Source organism: Pararge aegeria, chromosome 22, assembly GCF_905163445.1.
Source record: "Pararge aegeria chromosome 22, ilParAegt1.1, whole genome shotgun sequence".
Taxonomy (NCBI): domain Eukaryota; kingdom Metazoa; phylum Arthropoda; class Insecta; order Lepidoptera; family Nymphalidae; genus Pararge; species Pararge aegeria.
Genome location: NC_053201.1, coordinates 8783240 through 8806035, shown reverse-complemented (window position 1 = coordinate 8806035; position 22796 = coordinate 8783240). Strand labels below are relative to the sequence as shown.

Here is a 22796-nt window from a genome sequence, read left to right as displayed (position 1 = left end):
TGACATCCTTACTAATATTATAAATGCGAAAGTGTTTGTTTGTTTTATCTTCCTTCCCTCCTGCCCTAACGAAGCTACCAATCAACGTGATTCGTGATTTTTGGCAAAGACGGAGAGTAACAGGCTACTTTTTATCCCAGGAAAACGAGAGGTTTCCACTGAAATTTATAATAAATCGTAGTTAACGTTGACGAAGAAAGCAGGCAACAGCTTATTATTCGATTATTTTACAATTTTTTGCGTCATTTTCATAAATTGTAACAGTAGTTAGATTAGCATAATATATATCAATCGCAATGAGATAATCACTTGTTTAACAATCGATCAAGTTTTATGACCTTCGCACACATCGACGCTACACCGACTCGACTGTAATTAAAGATTGGGTAACTTTTCTATATTTTTGTGACACAATACGACGCGCTAGCAACACAGACACACACTTAAACACTTTGTCATAAGATATAAAGCTCATGTTTCAATGTTTTAATTTAAGTTGAGTCAAAGGAAACAGCAAAAATATTGACAACCCACTAGGATCCTGTTACTTGTTTAAAATATGCAATGATTTCGATTTAAGTATACCTACCTACATAATTTAAATTTTATAATTTTATAAGAAACATTGGATGAAGAGATATAATTTAAGCTCATCTTTGAAGTGTGTATAAAATAATTGTGATTTAGTAATAAAGAATGAGAAATTTAAATAAATTGTTTTTTTTTATTACTCTTCGTTTGTTACAATGCGTATTTAAGAAATGCTTAATCCATTATATTAATTTGTTTCTTCTAAGTAGGATCGCGATCGTTCCTAAACGATGGACAGTACAAGCAGACGAATTTGATTTTTTCAAAAAACCTCAGAAGTCTTTTATCTTTCTATGTTTATATTTAAACAATAATAATTATCATTATAAAATGTATTAATAAATTAGTAGTAAGCATTATAAGATTCTAATTCCCGTTTTCACTAAACCTAGGCATCTCTTAAATCTAAAGTTTCATGTTTCACCAACTCTTAGGTGATAACTATTGGTGAAATGTTCATGTCTGCCTAGGAATCTCCTTAGATTAGTTATTTAAGTAACTTATTTAAGCATTGCCTTGTTCGTCGAAAAAGGGCATAAGCTACTGAATGGGCCAAGGCTGTTCAAGGGAGTTCAAGGAAGTTGGACACATGACGGTGGGCTACGAAGAAATATTATTTATCTATGCTAATGTGTGCATGACGGCAGATCAGAATACTGTTATTACGACCCTTCTTCTTCCCGCGGGTGACGTAAGAGTTGATTAAGCGAGCAGCGTACTCTGTGCGACTACTACCATCTATTGCGATCACAAACCCTTCTGTTGGAGAGCCTCGAGTTCCGGGAGTTCGGAGTTTTTTATTGGAAAATTTCTTAAATATTAATAGTTTATGAAATATTGGCAAAAAACAAAATGCCTTTTTTTTACAATACACCCATCGCCATCTAGCCCCAAAGTAAGCGTAGCTTGTGTTATGGACACTAAGACGAGTGATAAATATTTTATTGAATAATATACATAAATACTTAGAATATACGTATAAACACCCAGACACTGAAAAACATGAATGCTCATAACACAAACATTTTCCAGTAGTGGGAATCGAACCCACGGCCTTGGGCTCAGAAAGCAGGGTCGTTGCAAACTGCGCCAATCGGCTGTCCTCAGTTTTTTCATCTTCAATTGTTTTTAACTTTTGCAATTTTTTATGTGTAGGTACACGCTTTTGGCACGTTTTTCTAGGCGTCATTCCGGATCCAATGAGCTATCGCACATAATTTAAGGAGCATTGTCTCTATTTTGTACCATTTTCAACATATTGACTAGACTATCTTATAGAATTTCTATGTTCACTTCTATGTACATACAGGTAAACAAGAAAATGCAATCATATTTTAAAAATATTTATTGATAAAATTATAGACTAAATTTACGTCATTCAATTATATTGCATAATCACAGCATAGATAATAGAAAAAATACAAAATATTGAATTAAAAAAAAAATAACATCAAACAAATTACATTGAATACAAAAACATCATCCAAACTACCACAACAGGGCCTTCGATCGAGACTGATATACTTGCCAGTGTTTTAGTCAAATGTATAAGGGATGACGAATCCCTTAAAAAAACTTCAAGGCTTCCCCAGACCCCATGGGGTTGGAAAACACTAAAATAATATCAAATATAAAAAAGAGATTATATGGCATCAGACAGAAGTAACATTTTAAATGACTTCTCATTTTTTTAATTAATATCATATTTACTTCTCACAATCATAATCATATCAAGCCATTACCAGCCCACGGGTTTCCTCCCACAATGAGAAGGGGTTAAGGCCGTATTCCACCACGCTGGCCCAGTGCGGATTGGTGGACTCCACACACCTTTGTGAGCATTACTCTCAGGCATGCAGGTTTCCTCACGATGTTTTCCTTCACCGTTGAAGCAAGTGATATTTTATTTGCTAAAAACGTGCATAACTTAGAAAAGTTAAAGGAAAGGCGTGCTGGGATTAAAACTCGCCACATGTTTGTATCACCACTGATCTACCACTGGGCCATCACCGCTTCGTCTTGACAACCAACATTATGTAAATTAATCCCAGCTGATAACTTGGTGGGATTGTAAATGTAAAAAGTGCAACAAGAGTTATGAAGCACAAAAACAGCACTTAACAGCACATAACTTATCTAATCAACTTAATTGTATAAATTCACGCAGCAAGGCTACCTCGGGCAGGAGACAAAAATTATATCCGCTGACAAGGGATATAATTAACGTGTCCGTCTGCTAAAGTCACGGGCACATGGAATAGGAGAAGTCTACCCCCGTTTATTATTACACATATATTATGTGGATATTATTTCCACTCGTGCGCCAGTGCTCTAAGAGTTGATAAAGAATTTGGAGAAGATACATTTTCATCCTTTCCCCGGGAATATAATTGTCTCCTGCCCATGCTAGCCGTGCTGAGGTTTTTAAACATTTCCAAAAACAAACTTAATTGCTTATAAAATTTGCTTTAGACAGGTGTCTGTAAAAAGATAAATAGCTCTTTATGGCTCGTAAAATTACTCAAAAACATAGAAACAGTACCTATATGGGAAAACGTAATCAGTTTTAATTATTTATCAAACAAATCGACATTAAACATTGAGATTTTAGAATACCAAAGCTCTATTGAATTTGATTAACCCCGTAAAATGTTGAACACTCATAAAAGTAAGTAAGAATTATTTGAGCTTAAATTATACATTACAGAAATAAACTTTACAATTAAGATTTTCAAAAGCTCAGAGCTGCGAACAATATCTGTTATTCGTTTGGAGGAAATGATATCGTTTCCGGGACATAGCATTTGGCACTTTAAGTTACTCAATAAAAGTAGGTAGCGAAAACTTAATGAGTTTTATTATAGAACAAACAAATCAACTTAACAATAAAACTTTTCAAATACTCCTTTCTCTCATTTCCATAAATCAGAGGCGCTATTCATTTTTAATATTTGCCTAAAGGCGCGAAAATTTGCAGCCTTTTCTAGATTCCGGGAAACATATAAAACTAATTAATAAAAGTACGTTACAAAAACTTAATAACAAAGAAACTCAACAATTTTAAATGCTCAAAGCCGACAAAATTTTCCGTAAATCCGAAGCGCTATTAATTTTGAGTATGTCCCTAAAGGCGCGTACACACGTGGCCTCCTTCTCTAGATTCCGCGACACTTGATGTGCACGCGCAGTTATTTCCCGGGGGATTCCCGCGAGTCTCGCCGCATTGAAGCCATAGGATTTGGGACAGGCTCCCGGGGACAGTTTGTAGAGGAATGTGATAGTTTCTTCGGGTATAGTCTCGTCATTATCGGGGGTCGTTTCGTCTGTTTCCACCATGCAGGCCTGTTGTGGATAAAAATATATAAAGGTTTACTTAATTTATACAGGTACTATGTAAGTGTTCAAGTAGTCTTGGACACTTCTTGCAAAGTCCTGTTTCGGTAGAACTAACTACCTTCTCACAAAGTCCGAATAAAATTATTTACATTTGATTATTAAGTGCAAGTTATTAACATGGTCGCAAGTTTGACGTGATTTAGTGTTCTTTTGGCAAGTAACAACTAACATTCCGACAAGAAGTTACTGGCATAGTTTTCGGTATTCTACGATTAAAATCTTTGAATAACATCAATGGCGTGCAACGGGTTTCTTACCAGGATACGCATACAGCAGGAAAATTGCATAAAACGGCAAAAATCCTCCTCTTATACGTGTTTTACATACGTTTTAGGGTAGGCAGTGCTTTTGTGCATGTATGAAGTGCACGCCACTGAATAACAACATCATCATCATCATCATCATCATATAATCAACTAATGGACGTACAATGCTAGACAATTTGTTAGTTTACTAAATTCTTAATTTACTTTTTGTCCCACTTGTGCCCAATGATTCCATGCGACTCGTTTGATAGCGCCAACATCACCTGTCTTGGCGAGGGGACACCACTCCAGAACATTGGGACCAACACGTCCATCGGTCCTTCGATAGTTGGTTATACAAAAAGCGTCTTACCATATGGCCCAACTGCACGCCAGGATGTGAAGCCAGATGGTGCACCAGCGAATGATAATGCGTTGAGAACACCACTCGACAGCTTCTCTCCGCTAGCTCGACGCATACACCCGATGCTATGGCCGTACCGTCGTAGGTCGACGTGCCTCGACCTAAGAAATGTAGATAGATAGATAGTTATATTTATATATTTGTATAATTTTAAATCTTATTTATTGCACCACCTACCTCTTTTCTATGTTTTTTTCTTTTACGCCATTGGTTATTCATTCATTCATTCAATCATAGATATTTAGACAGTATAACTTTATTGCAACAAAACTTCATCATCATCATTAACTCATTAAATTTATTACCATCCCATCACAGGGCTCTATGATGAGAAAAGTTAAGCCGTAGTCCACCACGTTGGCCTATTGCGGATTGGTGGACTCCATACGCCTTTAAGAACATTATGGAGAACTCTCTCGCATGAAGGTTTCCTCACGATGTTTTCCTTCGCCGTTAAAACGCACATAATTTAGAAAAATTAGAGGCGCGTGCTGGGCTTTGAACTCAGCCCCCCGAAAGTTTAGCGAAAGTCCATTAGAGTACACCGCTTCAACAAAACAAGGAAACAATACAAAGACAGTACAGTTTTATCTTTAAAGCCGTTCGCTTAAAGTAAACGGCTTTTAAAGACAAACTAAGCAATGTATTGTTACAAAGAACCAAACCGTACACAACAGTACTTGGATTTATCGTTACATTGTGTAAATACTTTAGTAAATAAGTCTCTTAACTAAATTAACAAGTCTAAAAACACTGCTTCTTTGTGGAATGACACAAACCTCTCCCTCATGAGATTTAGATTTTATTACACTTAAAATTAGTCCTACTGCCTTGATAGTGGAAGCCATGCTTATCCGTTCTCCTTTACTGGTTTCTAGACAACATAGAAGAACAGCAACTGCTGAGTTTCTTGAAGCCGACGAAGCCGTTCTTCTCGGTGGAATCTGTGGTACAGACACTACAAACAGACGTACCTGACGTTTCAAAAGATTGTGTTGAAGAGCCAATAACCATTGAGTCGAAAATAAATACTTAAAATAAATCAAGTATTATCGGTTCATTAAACTGCATTTACAAGCACTTGGCACCATAACTACATACCCAATTCATCAAGCAGGACAAGTGAGTGCAAGGTGGCGTGTTTGACGATCGCTGCCGTCTCGTTCATCTCCACGAGGAAAGTCGACTGTCCAGATAGTATATCATCCGACGCGCCGAGGCGAGTGAAAATGCGGTCCACTAAACTGAGGCTGCACTCTTGAGCTGGTACATAGCTGCCCTGGTAATTAATAGAGCTATAATTTTTTACTCCATTACATATTAAACTGCAAACTCATGACTGTAAGTGATGATGCAAAAATCTTGTCATTACTTTAACATGATTTATGACAAGGTTGCTTGTAAGCTGGCCGCTCCGCTTTCATCTCACACAATATAGAATAATAGATGGCGCTATTTCGATATCATGTAAATCGAAGTTAACTTTTACGCGATTTTATAAAGTGAACGTAGGTAGAAAATTTCACACTTGTCACTCAGACCAGACCAAATCATGAAATTATTGTTCCTAAATAATCGGGAGGTGTAGGAGGAAGTGTGAGGTTCTATCTCCAGAACCAGCCACATCATAGCGCTGACGACTACGTCTATGAGGTTGACAATAAATGTCCCATAGCTGGTTTCAGTTGCACAGTCAGTGATACAGGCATGGAGTGGACAAATAATTTCTAGACACTTTTGATAGCGTAACTCCACGTAATCAGGGTTCTACCAAAGGTAGGTTTCAGAGATGGGGTGGCCAGTCAAAAACATCGGGACCCTAACGGCAAGGGTCATACAAGCTACCTACGTATTTATTCATCACCTGAACCGATTGACGTCCACTGTTGGACATAGGTCTTTGTAGGGAGTTCCAAAGTCCAGGGTCTTTAGCCGATGGTTTTCATGAGTGGCGTACCTAGGGTTTTGAATTTGAGCAAGCCCAGTTACCTAAAGTACAAATTTAACTCGTCATGATCTCTAAGTCACCATTCTTGCTGTGCTAAAAGACAAACAATATCAACAAATCTTTGAAAAATACTAGGTACGATTAAGTCAGCACGCGAATTATGATAATATAGAATTTTTTTTTAAATTAAAAAGTAATCATAGAAATCTTGTAGTGTTTCTTTGAGTTCTGCTCTCTTTAATTCTTATGATGCCTGGTAATTTATGTCGTAACCAGCCGCGTTCCAACCATTCTTTTCATTAGAAAAAAAATATGCAAAGCCAACAAACAATTTTTAAATTAATAAAATTTACCTGTTGTTCGCCAATTATTTTTTGATTTCGCCACAGAAACAATTTGCACACAATTGGAGCTCACATTTAACAATATTTACTATAATTTGTAAGAAAACAATACAGTAATATTTACTATTCAACTCAAAAAAAAAAACAATAATAAACTCTTAACTAGTTACTAATAAATAATAATGAATCTGTCAAGTGTCAACTAGTTGTAACGCAAATAATAAAACGCGTGAAGTTGTTTCAATTCGCTCGCTGGTCAATTTCACTAACTTCAACTCGCAATCTGGCATTTGATCTCCATACTAAATTATTAAATAATCTAGATTGTCTCTGCTAAATACATAGAAATTTATATGAGAGAGAGCAGTAAAATAAAAGCCCCGTATAAGCAAATGAGTGTGAGCGAGACAAAGCGGGACCTCCGATCGCGTACGAAGACACGCGAAGAGCGCGATAATGATAGTTCGGCGCGGCGTCGCGCCGTTCGGCTAGTTGCTACCACAAAGTCTACCTGCCAGAGTAACGTAGTGCTTGCAGTAAAGTAGACAAAGAGATATTAAAAAGATGATAATAAAAAGGTAGACAAAGAGTTTATGCATTTTGAGCAAAAGTTAAAAAATTGTATTTATATCCTCATTGCTATCAAGTTTTAATTATTTTGTTAATTTCATTTCGGAATAGTCGAAAAAAATTTAAAAGAGATATTTATTGTAACGCAAGCCCGGCTTTTCGGCTTGTATGATAGTACCGCCACTGGTTTTCATCAGCCTGCCATCTGATGTCGCCTGTCATCTTAAGACCCCAGCGCAATCGGTCCTAAGTTCTTATCTGCCCCGCCAACTCAACATCAGGTTCCCACGAGAACCATTTTCTGGCTAGATATCAGTAACTGGTTCTCCAACTCATTTATATTCTCATTTATAATTCGATCACATAGAGATAATCCGAGAGTGGCTCTGTGATAACTGTGACTTTTATGAGACTCGTGGTCAGTGAATATGTTTCAGAAATGAACTTACCAAGTGCGCCAGAACGGTGAGTAGTCCCACTTGCCTCATTAAAGTGGATTTACCGCCCATGTTGGGGCCCGTAAGCAGTAGTAATCTGGCGTTATCGACCCCCAGTTGGGTGTCATTCGGTATGAAATCGTTCACGATGGGAATACAGGGGTGTCTACCCTCCACTATGTTGATGTATGGCTGGAAAATAAACGTGAAACATTTACGTGAAAGAAAGAGAAGAGTCACACGGAATGGTGGTTTTGAAGTGAACTTTTGTTACATTTTAATAAGCAATAAAGTTGTTTCAATAAAATCAGTAATAAATGACAGATGATTTTATGCATATTTCTGTATAATGGATGAACTGAAAACTTGCGCGAGTGCGAGTGCGAACTCTGAGCGAGTCGTGGCTTTTAATGGACTGGAATTACTTAAGCACTGGCCTCTTCTGTCATAGCGAGCGAGAGAGCTTTTTGTGTAAGGTTAATAATTAAATACTGCAGTAGAATATAACACGAAAAAATATAATAATAAAATGCTTTATTTGGATAGAATAGGCGGCAATAATTTAGGGGATTTCGGGATTCCATGATATTCTACTCTTTAAATACTCGGTGGAAACCTGTCAAGAGTCGAATGGTGAAATTTATAACTTCTTCAATACCACCACGAGCTACCATCATATCTCCTGAGAATCCTCCGGTGTCAACGCGAAACTTGCGTTGATTGCATTTTGGAATGGTGAAATATACAGTGCATATTTGACTGGTTTTCGTGCAAAAAGTTTATAATTTAATATGACAAAACATGTTCTTTTTATTATCTAACCTTTTGCCCTTTTTCAAAGGTGACATCTGGTAAACATACGTCCCCACTTTGTTGCCTCGTGAATTCAGTAAACGACAACAAAATATCCAGTGTTGCTATGCACTTTATAGCACTCTCCCATTGGTTGTAACTCGAGGAGAACTTCTCGAATATTCGGCGACTCAAGTCTTTTAATACGTTCGTTTTCTGCTCCTCCGCTGCAGTCATTCTTGCTAGAAATTCCTGGTGTAAATGATGATGTTGTTAGACAAAGATTAAGTGTCACGAGAAAGAAATAACTTATTTTGGTTATATTCATACGCATTAACTCCTCCTCTCTCTCTCTCCCTCTGTCGCACGCATAAGAAAGAAGTGATTATACTTCTCTAATTACGCTTACTTCCCTTCTCTTAATCTCTAATATAAGCCAAGATCTGGCAACTGCATTATTTTTGAATGTGACTAGGTTGCTAATGTCACATATTTTACTATTTCACCAACGTTTCATGCACATAGTTGGAATTTAATTTTGTTACATGAAAATTAAGCAATAACACCCATATACAACTGTTATTATTGTCTTAATATACTAGAATATTAATCTACTTTTTCTTTTATTAATTCTAAATGTCTAGGCCAAATTGAACGTGACCTCGAAGCATTTGACACTCTGGATCTTACACCTAAATTCGGTATAATATCTATCACACTCAATGATCCATTGTTAAGGTTAAAAGTTACCTTCGTTTCGGAGGTCGAAAATTTCTTAAATCCTTTCCGTGCTCCTTCCAAATTATATTCGGAGCCAGCTCTCGACGCCGCATTCTGTGGCACTTCGATTTGGTACCGTTTCTTATCCGTACCCACGTAATGAAGCTTGAAAGAAAGATATGCATATATATTATTTTCTTTTAATATGAGACGCGTATATCTGCGTATATCTTATTTTCTTTAAATTTGTGTTAGGTTTACAGACTATTTGTTCTATTAAAAAGTAATAGATTGAGTTTGATACTATACAGAGAAGATATTTTTTCGGACGATATAACTTCTTGATTAAAATAGTGGAGTACTTAAGAAGGATTTTTCATACTTCGTCAGTTTGGCTCCAACTTGTAACCTCAACTGGATGTTTTTAAGATGGAAGCTGGACTAAATACTGCGTGGATAACCTTCGTTACTGACTTTTACTACAATTCCTCGATCTTTAAAACTACTTTTTAGTTTGTCAGACATGCAAGAGGTCCTATAAGGGTTCTAGTTACCTTCCGTTCACTAAAAATTGTAAATACCGTAGCGTAACACTAAAAATAGTAAAACTTAACGCCCAAAATACATTTTCAGAGTAGATACGATTTTAGAATCACAAAATAGATATTCATGAATGAGATCAATCCCCCAGGATTGATCTCATTCATGAATAACATCATTGTTACAGGAATGTATTGAAAAGACAGCATCATGATCATCATCATTGTGATGGCAACCAACGTACTTCAACTGCTGGACATAGATATTTTGAAGAGATGACTTGGTTAGGAATCTACCAATGCTGCGTTTACTGGTGCGGCGTCGCTTTGAGTAACCTTGGAACCCAAGCGTCTATCGGTTCACTGAGATATGTGCCCCGCCCGTTGCCACTTAGGCTATGCAACTAGTGTAATTCTGGTGCTGTTACGAATATCCTCATTCCTGAACTGAATATCATGAGCAGCATAGTCATAGGTCTTCTTAATATGGCTAGGATACTTACCCTACATTTAAAATATTTCTCTTGCTCTTCGAGGTATTCTTTTAAGTCTTCTTCAATTTCTTTGATAGTTTGTAGCGTACTGTCGTATTCTTGGTCCACGCCTTCACCAGGGAGTATACGTCCTTCTTTTTCCGCCTCTTTTTGGTTAAACGCTTCCTGGTGATATAATATTATTTAAGAATACGCTCCATTGTAGATAGTGATATGAGAGATAAATTGCAGGAAGCCCGTCTCAGATAGTACAATCATATTCTACTAAAACTTGCGCTCATCCAAGGCTGGACATCGTGAAATTCGATTTGATATTTCAGACCGTGTTGCTTAAGAATGGGTAAAGTAGGCTAGAATATGACACCTAGTGGGATGATGACTTGTGAAAGAAAACTCCAGAAAGTTATTAAAACTGGCGATAAATGTGCAGATTTCGCCTCAACATAATAATAGCTGTAGTAATAGATTTGCAATTTTGTGATTGCAGGGTTTTTTCGTTTTCGTTTTCTATTATCAAAATACTACAAAGTCAAGGTCGTGAGTCTAGTTTTAATGATGTACGTTTTGTACCACTAATCAATATTTAACAAATGGTCTACACGTGAACAGTTCTGAAAGTACATAATGGGAAGTTAATAAATAAGCATTCTACGACAATACACATCGCCATCTAGTCCCAAAGTAAGCGTAGCTTGTGTATGTGTACTAAGATGACTGATGAACATTTTTATGAATAATATACTTTAATTCTTGTAATATATATATCAACACCCAGACACTGAAAAATCTTCAAGTTCATCACACAAACATTTTCCAGTTGTGGGAATCACACGGCCTTGGACTCGGAAAGCAGGGTCGCTGCCCACTGCGCCAATCGGCCGTCAAAACGGTTTCTAGTGTATCAATTTGTACTCGGTTATTACTCAGTTCAAATATATACTTCCGATGTGTTAATTAATTAGCCTTAGCTCGTAACACTTATCCGCTTCTTTTATTTGATACTTTATTTTTTATTTCACTACAAATTAGCCCTTGACAGCAATCTTACCTGCTGGTATGGCAGTTATATTCAAATCAACTCAAATCACGCGACATCATACCGTAACGCTCAATCGCTTAGAGGTACTTTAATATTATACACATAGAACTTGTACCATAAGGTACCTAAATTTGTTATGAAGATTCTAAGAATTGAAGTTTATTAACTTTATTTCGACCACCGACTAAAAAGACACTTACCTTAAAGAACTTTAAAGTGCCTCTGTAGTCAGGAAACCTCCCATCAGGACTGAACTGTGTTATTCTCTTCAACATATCGGATTCGGTGTCGCTGAATAGTTCGGTCAGTTTCAGCGCTGCAGTAAAACCGTTCAGCACCGATATGAAATCGAGGACTTTTCGTTTGGAGTATTTTTTCTCCTCATAAAATATTGCTCGAGAGTCAGGATGGTTCTTTGATTTGTTGAAGTTGCCTAGTGCGTGTATTCTAAAAGCAATTTTATTATGGTCACGTATGTTATTTAGAACGACCACAATTGGCCGGTAAAATCTTCAATGGGTTGGTGGAGCCATAATAGATGTACTAACGTAAACCAATGTATCTTCTTGCATTCACGTAATAACATGAATGCAAGAAGATACATTGATTTCGATTGGTAATAAATTAGCGAATGTATATTTGAGAAGTGGGAGATCCTGGTATCCAACCACAAAGTAACAGTAAAAATCTCATGGGAATTCGAAGATATATTCTAAGAATCCTAAAATGTTGAGTCGATAAGATTGAAGATCGTAAGATTCGACTCAACAGTTATTATTATTTTACGGACCTCCTTATTCTGGAATGGCTTTTAACAAGCTTATTAATTTCGCTTTAAATTTTAAATAAATAAATATACTACGACAATACACACATCGCCATCTAACCCCAAAAACATTCATGTTCATCACACAAACATTGTCCAGTTGTGGGAATCGAACCCACGTCCTTGGCTCAGAAAGCCAGCGCCAATCGGCCGTCCAAATTTTGAATTTAATACTAATATATAATTTAATACTAATATATAAAGCTGAAGGGTTTGTTTGTTTTATTGAACGCGATGATCTCAGGAACTAGTGGTCCGATTTGAAAAATTTTTTCAGTGTTGGATATCCCATTTATCGAGGAAGGCTGGCTATATATCATCATGCTGAGACCAATAGGAGCATCAATGAAGAATGTGACAAAATCGGGTCTTTTTTCCTTTTGAGAGCTTTCATGTATACTCTGCATAAACGGTTAGTTTCGATAAAATCATGTATGAGAAAGTTGTACCCCTTCAAAAGTTCGAAAAAAAGTCCTCGACAGCATATATTGTCAATCTTTTAAGGTTAACTTATACGAGACGAACTTGCGAGGGACCGCTAGTATAATATAATATCGATGGCGAAAATTTTGATTGAACTAAAAAAACTTCATGAATAGATACATCAAAAGAACAACACGAACTCACTTTGCCAATAGTCTATCCAAGTCTGGTAAAGTAGTCAATATATTCTTGGCGTCCTGACACAGCTCTTGGTTTTCGAACATCGCTTTTATGGCTTCCTGTCTCTCCTTGACCACGGCTAAGTCACAACATGGAGAACACACCCATTGGTACAGTAACCTGGAAATGAGGTTACAATTTTATACCTTTAGAAAAATAAATTAAGGTATAAAGAGAAATAGAACTGTCTAATACGCTAGAAATTTTATAACAAGTAATACAGAAAAATGGGCATAAGATGTAATGGAATGGTGTCCTAGATATAAAAAGGAAGTAAAGGCAGAGGAGAAGATGATATTAAAAAGGTGGCAGGAACAATTTGGAAGAGTAAAGCAAGGGATAGATCTTCGTGGAGAACACTTGAAGGAGACTCGTGACTCGGGCTACTCTACCCCATTACCGACTGGGCTGATATGAGGATAAAAACTGTGAAAAAACTTACGATAACGATCGTAAATCAGACACAATTTGAATAGGCACCTACGCTACAGGTTTGCCTTGTGTGGTTACTAACGGAAATGTATTCACTTCAGTCAAATGTTTTAGTAGTAATAGACGTATTTTCATTTTATTTTTCCAATAGTAATTTTTGCGACTTATCGACCTGGGTCTCGACTAACCGAGACCCAGTTTGAATACGAGATTCCGGGCCGATTCAATGTATTTTAGAATAGCGATACTAACATCTTCTGTCTTTCCTGCAGTACAGTCTTCTAGATTGATTGATTGTGTTAACTTCTTGCGATATTAAACACGCAATTTTTTACACATATATCAAATAATATTTACTTCAAAATTATTAAAATTTTATGGATATACACAGACATTTTTATAAATCAATAACGTGTTTTCAGATGTTTCTAGCGTGTCTGAACAGACAATATAGCAAGATTTGTTACGAGTCAACAAACATGACGCGGTAACTAGTTTAGATACTAACCTTTTACCCATCGGCGTAGAACAGAAATTTACTTTATCATACAAGCACCCTTCATCTTGAACAATTCTCAAATTCCTCAAGGTTATAGCATCCAACACCATCGTATTACCGCCCCTCCATTGATTTTCAACCTTATCCTCAGGGGATAAGGTGGTGTTTAGCACGTCTGGAGGTGAATACTCCTCGAATTGTGCCATACCGAGGATTTGTATGTCCAACAGACAGCCTGTGAGGTACGATACACACCCACCAAGCGCTTTGATTGCCAAGTAGCAATTCGCAGCTGGTGTCAGACCTAATGCATCACCTGAAATATTAAATGCTTTGTAACACTAAGTTTTGAGCTTTCCGTTTGAGAAGAAGAAGAAGAAGAAGAAGAAAAAGTCTTTATTGCACATACAAATATAAAATCAGGTTAAAAAAAAAAAAAACTATACATATGCACAAAGGCGGTCTTATCGCTTGAAGCGATCTCCTCCAGACAACCTTTGGTTGAAGAAACATATTAGAGAAAACGGGATAGTGCAATAATTAAATTGTGCTAATTATAAACATTACATACTAATACTACATATATATAGTAAAACATATATATTTATATATTTGTATATATATATCAATATATAAACTTAAATACATATTACTATTTAAATATACACATAAAATACATAGATATTTTGCTACATACTAGACAGGAAATAGTCTTTTAACCGTGATTTAAAGATGTTTAATGATTTGGACTGTCTTATATCCCTTGGCAGCTCATTCCATAAATTAACCACCTTTACCGTAAAAGAATTGCCATACGCCGATGAACGACTAGCAGGAACGTGTAACAAGCTGTCGTTATTAGCTCGCAGATTTAAGTGAACATTGCTACCAAGAAAGGTGAATCGCTCTTTCAAATATGGTGGAGTTTGCGGATAATATAAAATGGAGTAAAGGAGAGAAAGAGCGTGTAAGTTTCTACGAGAACGAATTGGTAGCCACTTCAATTGAGCACGATACTGAGACACATGATCAAATTTACGTATGCCGAAAATGAACCGTATACACAAGTTGTGAGTCTAATTAAGCCAAAATATTGAATAAGAGCAGATAGTTTATCCAAGAAGAATATTTCGGAAATGGTTTTTTGAATAAATACCCAGTACGGATAGAAAAGGTAACTAACACTGTGCCTCCATTAGATATATCTATACAGTAGCTCAATCTTACTAGTTTTACTCTTACAGTGGTGCCAATTCTTTTATATCTAAGCCAACGCATAAACTGCACTAAATTGACATGTCAAAAATAAAGCTAGCCTTTTCCGAAATAAATAAATATACTACGACAATAAACACATCGCCATCTAGCCCCAAGGTAAGCGTAACTTGTGTTATGGGAACTAAGATGACTGATGAATATATTTATGAATAATATACATTATACATAAATAGTTAGAATATACATATAAACACCCAGACACTGTGAAACATTCATGCTCATCACACAAACATTTTTCAGTAGCGGGAATCGAAACCACGGCCTTGGACTCAGAAAGCAGGGTCGCTGCAAACTGCGCCAATCGGCCGTCAAAAGCTAACATTGTAATAAAGCCGGAATTATTTTAAAACTTGTCAATTTAATTTTGTTTCGAGATAAGTGTACAATAGATTTAGCAAGATTATAGTTTACCCATACTTCAAGACCGTAGTCTTATGCTGTTTCACGACAAAATCATCATTATTATCAGCCAATAACTGGACCGCTGTAGGGCACGGATCTTCTCTTAGAACAAGTTTTAGGCCTACCAAGGCCACATTGCATGACCAAGTACGGATTGATAGACTTAACACAACTTTGTCAACATTATGGGGAACTCTTAGGCATGTCTTCCGACATCGTTAAACCAAAGTGATACTTTAATTGCGTAAATTAAAAACATAGATAACTCTAAAAGAGGTAAGTGCCCGGGATCGAGCTCGGTATCTGCGAAAGAGAGGCCGAAGCAATACGACTGGTCCAAGAATAATTGATTATAACATTTTTAGAATAATTGATATTAAAAAATAATCAGCTATAATCTTGGGGAAGTAGAAGTATTGATAAAATATAACTTACCATCATTCAAAAATGGTTTAATCCCCTCTGGCCAGTCACCATCTGCGTTAGTTTTGTAATACTTTTCAGCTAAAGTTTTGAGCGTCTTCTCGGGTGGCCACATATTAGCAGGCTCTCTTCGAGCATTATGGCAATGCGTGCTAAGAAGTTTTTTTGTACGTGCGGTTGTGTGTTTACGATCGAAGACAATCTATAAATAATACTTAAGATGTAAAAAATATAACCGTTTAAAGTGCAAACATAAGATTTTGTGTGACAATACCCAGAACTAAAGTACCAACAGAATGTTTCAGCAATATGATCATCTCCGGCCCATATCCTACTATTATTCTGATCATCCTGGTATTAGAAAAGGATTTAGAGCTAAGATCCTCTACGCTGCTTTTATGTTGATCAGTGGGCTTTAAGGTACTGAGTGCTGCTATGAAGTTTATAAACTAAACTATTAATTAATCCATGTAATTTTAGACAATGCAAAAAACAACACATAAAACACAACACATTTACATTCATGTTATTCCAACTAAATGGTTTAGGTTTTACAGGTTTAAGTTAAAATAAAAGACAAAGTTACCTGTGACAAAAGTTTGATGTACTTTTTAAGTTGTATGTTCATTTATTAAAATTTTGGGATAAAAGTAAATACTTATGTAGACATTACTGAGTTTATGTGTTGTTTTACTTTACATGTTCATACTTTATTTTACATTTCCTCCAAGTGTAGGTAAAAGCACTAAAAACTGAATGAAACGACTAAAATCAAACCCGGGCATTTCACTATGTCTTAAGGACAACAAAGAACAATAAAGATTATCACATGTTGTATAACTGATGTGTGTATATATATATATATACGTATATATACATATATATACGTATATATATATATATACGTATATATACATATATATACTGAATAAAACTTCTTGTAAATGGCTTTAAGCGACTATTAACGCCTGTTCGTTGTATATATATTTTTGCTATAATAATAGCGGGCAAACCAGCAAGTAGGTCACCTGATGTTAAGTGATCACCGCCGCCCATAAACATCTGCAGCACCAGAGTAGCCACCGATGCGTTGCCGGCTTTTATGGATTTTGTTTATATGCTATATCTATATGTATATTGTATATGTATATCTGTGCACACAAAGTTTTTTATATATGTAGAAATACTAAACATACCAATGCCGGAGGGTAGTGCGCCAGTGTAGTGAGTAACCTGGAGGAATGTTTGTCGTCTGCGAACTGCCCCATGTGGAACTGCCCTATGGTTGTGTCAAGGAAGCAAACGCCATATGTGCTGCGACCGTTATTTTCCTGAAAACAAGAGACAAAACTCCAATAAAACTGCAAATATATATATATGTAATTTTTAAAGTGACGTAAAATTGTGAAATTGTGAAATTCGAAAATCGATATTTAAGTTTATTGAATGTCTATTGTCGCTTAACTGAGTGACATGGAATTTTTAATCTGACTTGGCCCATCGCCCGGGACGGAGTTATCGTTGAGTTTTGTACGCTAAATAAAAGCCCGCCCGTGTCAGTATAAAATAGGAGACGTAACACGATTGTATAAATCTATACCTCTTCAGCGATCGCAAGCATATGCTCTGAGGCCGCTTGCGCAGGCCCACTGTCCTGGAGCCCTAGGGCTTGAGCACCGCGGAGACTCACTTGGCAGATCTCTCGACGAACCACTTTATCATATTTGCTCGTTAAGCCATCTAAAATAATAAAAGTAAATTATTTTATGCCCCCTATTATCATGAGCCTAGTAGCTTGGTCAGACTAGCTACTTTTAGCATAAGCTACTTTTAGAACTTGCGACTGCATCTTTTATCGTTAAAGCACGTCAGATTTAATTACTTGAAGCGAGTATAACTACACAAAGTTAAGAAATGCCTTCCGGGGAGCGGATCGATCCCCCAAAAGTAAGACCGAGGTATTAACCTCGGTGCTCAACTTGTTTGTATACTCATTAAGAGTATCGGTGCGCAAGCAAAGCCGAGATGTCGTACTGCAGGCGTCGCCAGCAGGCTTCGCTCACTATGTACTCAATGCATTTATTATTATGCCATTGCCCAACTGATCGTAAGTGGTAAAACCATTGGCTTTGAACAGACCAACACTGCACAGGCATGCAACGAATACGTTCTATTAAGGGCTCTGTGGCTGTCAACTTTTGTTGTACGTGTTAATCCTAATGTCCGGCATCACACCGGCAACCACGCCCTTCAGACCAGACACAGCAATGATGCTTGGCGTAAATAAGCATGACGGTGATACTTTCCTAGACGAGTTCTTCTAGTAAAACCGTAAAACTGCTTAGTTTATTCATACATACAAAATACGTAAGAAAAAATAAAAAAACAGTTAAAACTTACTCTTTCTGCATCTCTCCTGCATCATATCTGGTGTTTCAGTTTGTTCAACCCTCGCCACCTTGTATCCCTTGGACACCAAAGTGGACACCATACGAGCGTATGCGCTTTCGGGGAACCCGGAGTGTGCGAATTCGCCCTAAAAGACCAATAAATGATGGAGGCATCTTAAAGACCATAATATTGACTTTGACCTTGAGAATAGCACTACCATAACCGACAGACAGACCGACAGATCGACAGCGGAGTCTATTACTAATTGGTTCCTGTTCGTGGACCATCCATAGAAGAACTAGAGTTACTGCACAGGCAGGGCACATAGCTCGGAGAACTGATGGGCGTTGGTATTTTAAGGTGCTGGAATGGCGACCCCGCACCGGTAAACGCAGTGTAGGTCGGCCTCAAACGAGGTGGACAGATGACATCAGGCGAGTCGCTGTGAGCCGCTGGAGGCAAGCGGTCCAGGACCGTGTATTGTGGAACTCCCAATAAAAGACTTATGTCCAGCAGTGGACGTCGATTGGTTGAAATGATGATGATGATATTACCACACCACAAAAAAAAAAAAAAAAATATTCAAGGATAACGGCAATAGGTATAATATATATATAATTATCATACGAATAGCCTCATTAAAGCATTTTGGGTCTTACAAATAAAGTGGAATGACTTCTGCACTTAGAAGTTATTCCACTTTATTTGTAAGTTATTCAATGTTCTGACACACACTGACATTAATTTACTTAATGTACAGAAGTACCGGACAAAGTTGCATAAAATCGATATTTTTTCTTTCGATTCGATTTCGATTTAAATCTATGTGACAAAATGACTTGTTGTAATATTTATGTAAGGATGGGGAGTTCTTTTATCTATGAGGGTTTTTAATTGCTTACCTTCATATAAGAGAAGCCAAGTTCGTTGACACCAACAGCTGCATCCATGTGGTAAAGCTCATAGAACTTGCCAACTTTGAAAAACAGCACACAATCGTAATGAGACGATTTCATCTCCCACCATTGCTTATGTGCCTGAAACACATATTATCGTATTAACAAATTCTTTTACATGTTTATATAGTTTTCGCATAACTAGAAAGTTATTGACTTTACACAACATTGCATTTTTATATTAAAGTGCTTTTGTATCACTTGAGAAGTGGTGATACCCCAGTGGATAGGAGGAGCTCGGCTTCATTTTCGGGGGATTGAGCTCGAATCCCAGCACCTCTAACTTTTTAGAATTATGTGTGTTTTAAGCAATTAAATTATCACTTTCTTCAACAGTGAAGGAAAACATCGTGAGGAAACCTTCATGCCTGACAATTCTCCATGTTCTTAAAAGCGTGCGGTGTCCACCAATCCACACTGGGCCAGCGTTGCCCAATGGAAAAGCAATGATGATGATGATGATTATGATATCACTTGTATGCCAAACTTCTCACAGGAAAGTGAAAAAATTATTATAAGATTGACTGACACAGAATGCAAACATTTAGTGACCAAAGGAAGTTTCGGTTTTCGCCTAGTTTTTATCCTTATTTTATTATTTACATCCCTTTTTATCTTCCTAGTCCTTGTGTAAGGATTTTTTGATAATGTTGTAACCCTCTCACTTAGTAATCTTGGTGTAATTTATTATAGTTCATACACACCGGTGTCTGGGACTTGTAAAACTCGGGTGGTACATATAATGTAGTTGCATCATAATCAGGATGATCCGCCTTCCGTTTCTGGGCATCACGAATTTTGTCCGGCTTCAACCAATCTAGTTTGCAATGTACCCAGTTTCCTTCATCCGCTAACACTGTGGAGTCTTGAGGTTCTGTTTTTGTTTGAGGACTGAAAAGGAATTTAAAGAGTAAGGTTCAGAGTAAGTCTATCAGGGGCAAAGTGTTCTTTGAGTATATAACTTGTATAGGAAAATATTATGAGAAAACCTGCATGCCTGAAAGTTCTCTGTAATGTTCTCTGGTGTGTGAAGTCTAACATGTGTTACTTTCTAAGTATGGGTGCAATAAAAAGCCATTTTAAAATATAACTTACACATCATTTGATATAACTCTTTTGGTTTTACTGCCTTTTGGAGAGTCTCCGGGTTCATACTTAAAACTCTCTTGTAATTTCTTCTCGAGGGACACTTTTTCTTTTGATGTCTCAATTTTGTTATCTACTGAAATATTTGACTTTATATTAACAAATTAAATTTAAGCAAGTATTTGTATCACTTCAGCTAGAGTTCTTGCCAGAAAATGTAGCCTAAATCCTTTATAAAGTAACTTATTAACAAAGCAGAAAGTTGTTTTTAAACTAAACTGGTAGTTACCTGACATTAAAATGTCTAACATACAAAAATTTTTTTCTTTTATCTAAAGTTTGGACTTGAAACACCAATTCTTACATGTTAAATATTTGAAACTAAGATTTTTGTTGTTAATCAACATTTCTTAAATATAGTTCAACAGGTACATACCATGATAATGGTTGGGTGCACAAATGCATGGGTTGTGACCCTATCCATGCAACTGGGTTGAAATATTGACAAATCCAAAATATTATCTTTATATCTATTACTCAAAGTACACTCAAGTTAAATGGGGCAGAAACACCAATGTTGACCAGCATTCAACATATCAGCAGTATGAAATGTGGGCCTAAAATGTACTGGTTCAAGGGCAGAGGAAGGTTGTGTGCAAAGGTTGGAGCACTGTAGTTTTATGTGGGAGGTCCCGGGCTCAATCTTTGGGAGGGAAATTTATAATTTGTGATTTTTCCCTTTCTTCTCTTCATCAAAGATCTAGTGGGAGGCTTCAGCTGTGGCTAGTTAATACCCTACCAACAAAGATGAGCCACAATTGTAGCCAGTACAATGATGCAAAAAACCAATGAAGGGTACTACTAGAGTTTAATATATCTGACATACCTCTAACAGGTTAGCCGTTACCATCCTAGATAGTATTACTTACAAGCAGGTGAGATTGCAGTCAAGGGCTAACTTGTAGCATAAAAAAAAATTACATTATCTTACCTTTATTTTCCACATCTGAATCATCAGAGTCTACAGGATTCAATCTTATCCTTTTCCTCTTTTTGTTAGATATTCGAGCCTCATCCTCACTGCCGCTAGAATTCTTATTTAACTCCGGAGATTTAGTAGGCTGTCTCTCACGTTTTTTACCTACATGTTTTGTTTGATTATTAAACAAACACGAAAGATACAGAAATAATTTCTATGTCATGTTTTAAAATTGTTTACTTATTTCAAGGACAGTAGTTATTTAATTTATATTGGATATTATTTTCGTAAGAACCCTTATTACTTAGTAAAACTATTCCCTCGACTAGGTACAGGCATCTTGATCGTAAGATTTTAAGTTCTAAAACAGTTAGGTACAAAAGTTAAGTAAAAATTATTATGAGATGGTACTGGTAATGACTATAACCAATCTGCTGTTGATGGTCTCCAAGGCATAGAGGCAAGGAATAGTCCAATTTTGTCCTTCAAAGCAGATTCAAGTATATTATGACTTGTGGGTCATACATGGACGTGGCTATGTTAACTTTAGTGCAATGCTGCATGAATAATGATTAAGGGTAACTATGGGTTTTTTATAATTGCCATACCATACAACAGGCAACCCTGCTCCCATGATCAATTACCACCAGTTACAATGCAGTCAAGGTCTAACTGGAAGTGGGATACAGTCTCTCATACATTAACCAACTTGGCAAAATTATAATTTGTTTTTAATATTATTTAAAATATCTAGACTAGATTTGACTATGCTCTTTTTTTACTATATTGTTATTATGTAAACAATGTTATTATGGCATAAAACAAAATTGGTTCCTTATATTTGTATACTTGTCTTATGTACGTTATAATAAGAGTTATGGTATATCTGGGGTCATGTATACACTTACACTTACACTTACTTTCAAATTTCTTCTCCTTACAGCTCACTGGAGAGTTTAACTTGGTAGAACTTTCGGCATCTCCATTTAGTTTTGCTTTCTTATTACTGGGCGGTGTTTTGGTGAAATAATTAAACAACGTATTCGAAGCTGGGTTGCTATTACGTTTAGACATATTTTTTCAATTGAACACAAAAAAAAAACAAATATAATATATCACAAAACACCTTTGTCGCTATAAATTAAAGATTTTGCTATGCCGGTGGCCGTTTTGGCGCAAATCAAAACAAATGTCAGGCTTCATTGTCACTGTCAAGTGTCAATGGGAATAAAGACGTTAACGTTGAAAAACCGATTAAATAATACATGACTCGAGACAGAGTTCACCTCTGAACAGAAATGACGCGACTATATTGACTTGGC

General features: G+C 36.5%; 1 protein-coding gene across 4 annotated transcripts; it reads right to left on the bottom strand.

Annotated features, from left to right (window-relative positions):
• Window positions 1-2952: 2952 nt before the first annotated feature.
• LOC120633775 (probable DNA mismatch repair protein Msh6) lies at window positions 2953-22621 on the bottom strand. 4 transcript variants are annotated; one of them, XM_039904119.1, is made up of 19 exons: window positions 22389-22621; window positions 21487-21636; window positions 20505-20631; window positions 20114-20300; window positions 19356-19490; window positions 18463-18598; window positions 17663-17802; window positions 17259-17393; window positions 16075-16264; window positions 13969-14275; window positions 12993-13148; window positions 11740-11986; window positions 10510-10665; window positions 9498-9632; window positions 8778-8999; window positions 7968-8147; window positions 5758-5935; window positions 4606-4757; window positions 2953-3933 (listed from the first exon to the last, which is right to left on the bottom strand). In XM_039904119.1, the coding sequence occupies exons 1-19, from the start codon at window positions 22546-22548 to the stop codon at window positions 3652-3654; spliced, it is 3375 nt and encodes a 1124-aa protein (XP_039760053.1). In that variant the 5' UTR covers window positions 22549-22621; the 3' UTR covers window positions 2953-3651. The 4 variants fall into 4 exon arrangements, with proteins under 4 accessions (XP_039760053.1, XP_039760054.1, XP_039760055.1 ...); XM_039904120.1 differs by having other exon boundaries at window positions 3652-3933; window positions 20505-20628; XM_039904121.1 differs by having other exon boundaries at window positions 3652-3933; window positions 22395-22548.
• Window positions 22622-22796: the final 175 nt, after the last annotated feature.

Coding starts and splice junctions, on each gene's coding strand:
- LOC120633775 (XM_039904119.1), bottom strand. CDS start 22,548: ATGTCTAAACGTAATAGCAACCCAGCTTCGAATACGTTGTTTAATTAT. Junction 21,637..22,388: donor GAAGAAATTTGAAAGTAAGT/GTAAGTGTAAGT, acceptor CAAAACATGTAG/GTAAAAAACGTGAGAGACAG. Junction 8,148..8,777: donor CCTTTGAAAAAGGGCAAAAG/GTTAGATAATAA, acceptor TTTATTTTCCAG/CCATACATCAACATAGTGGA.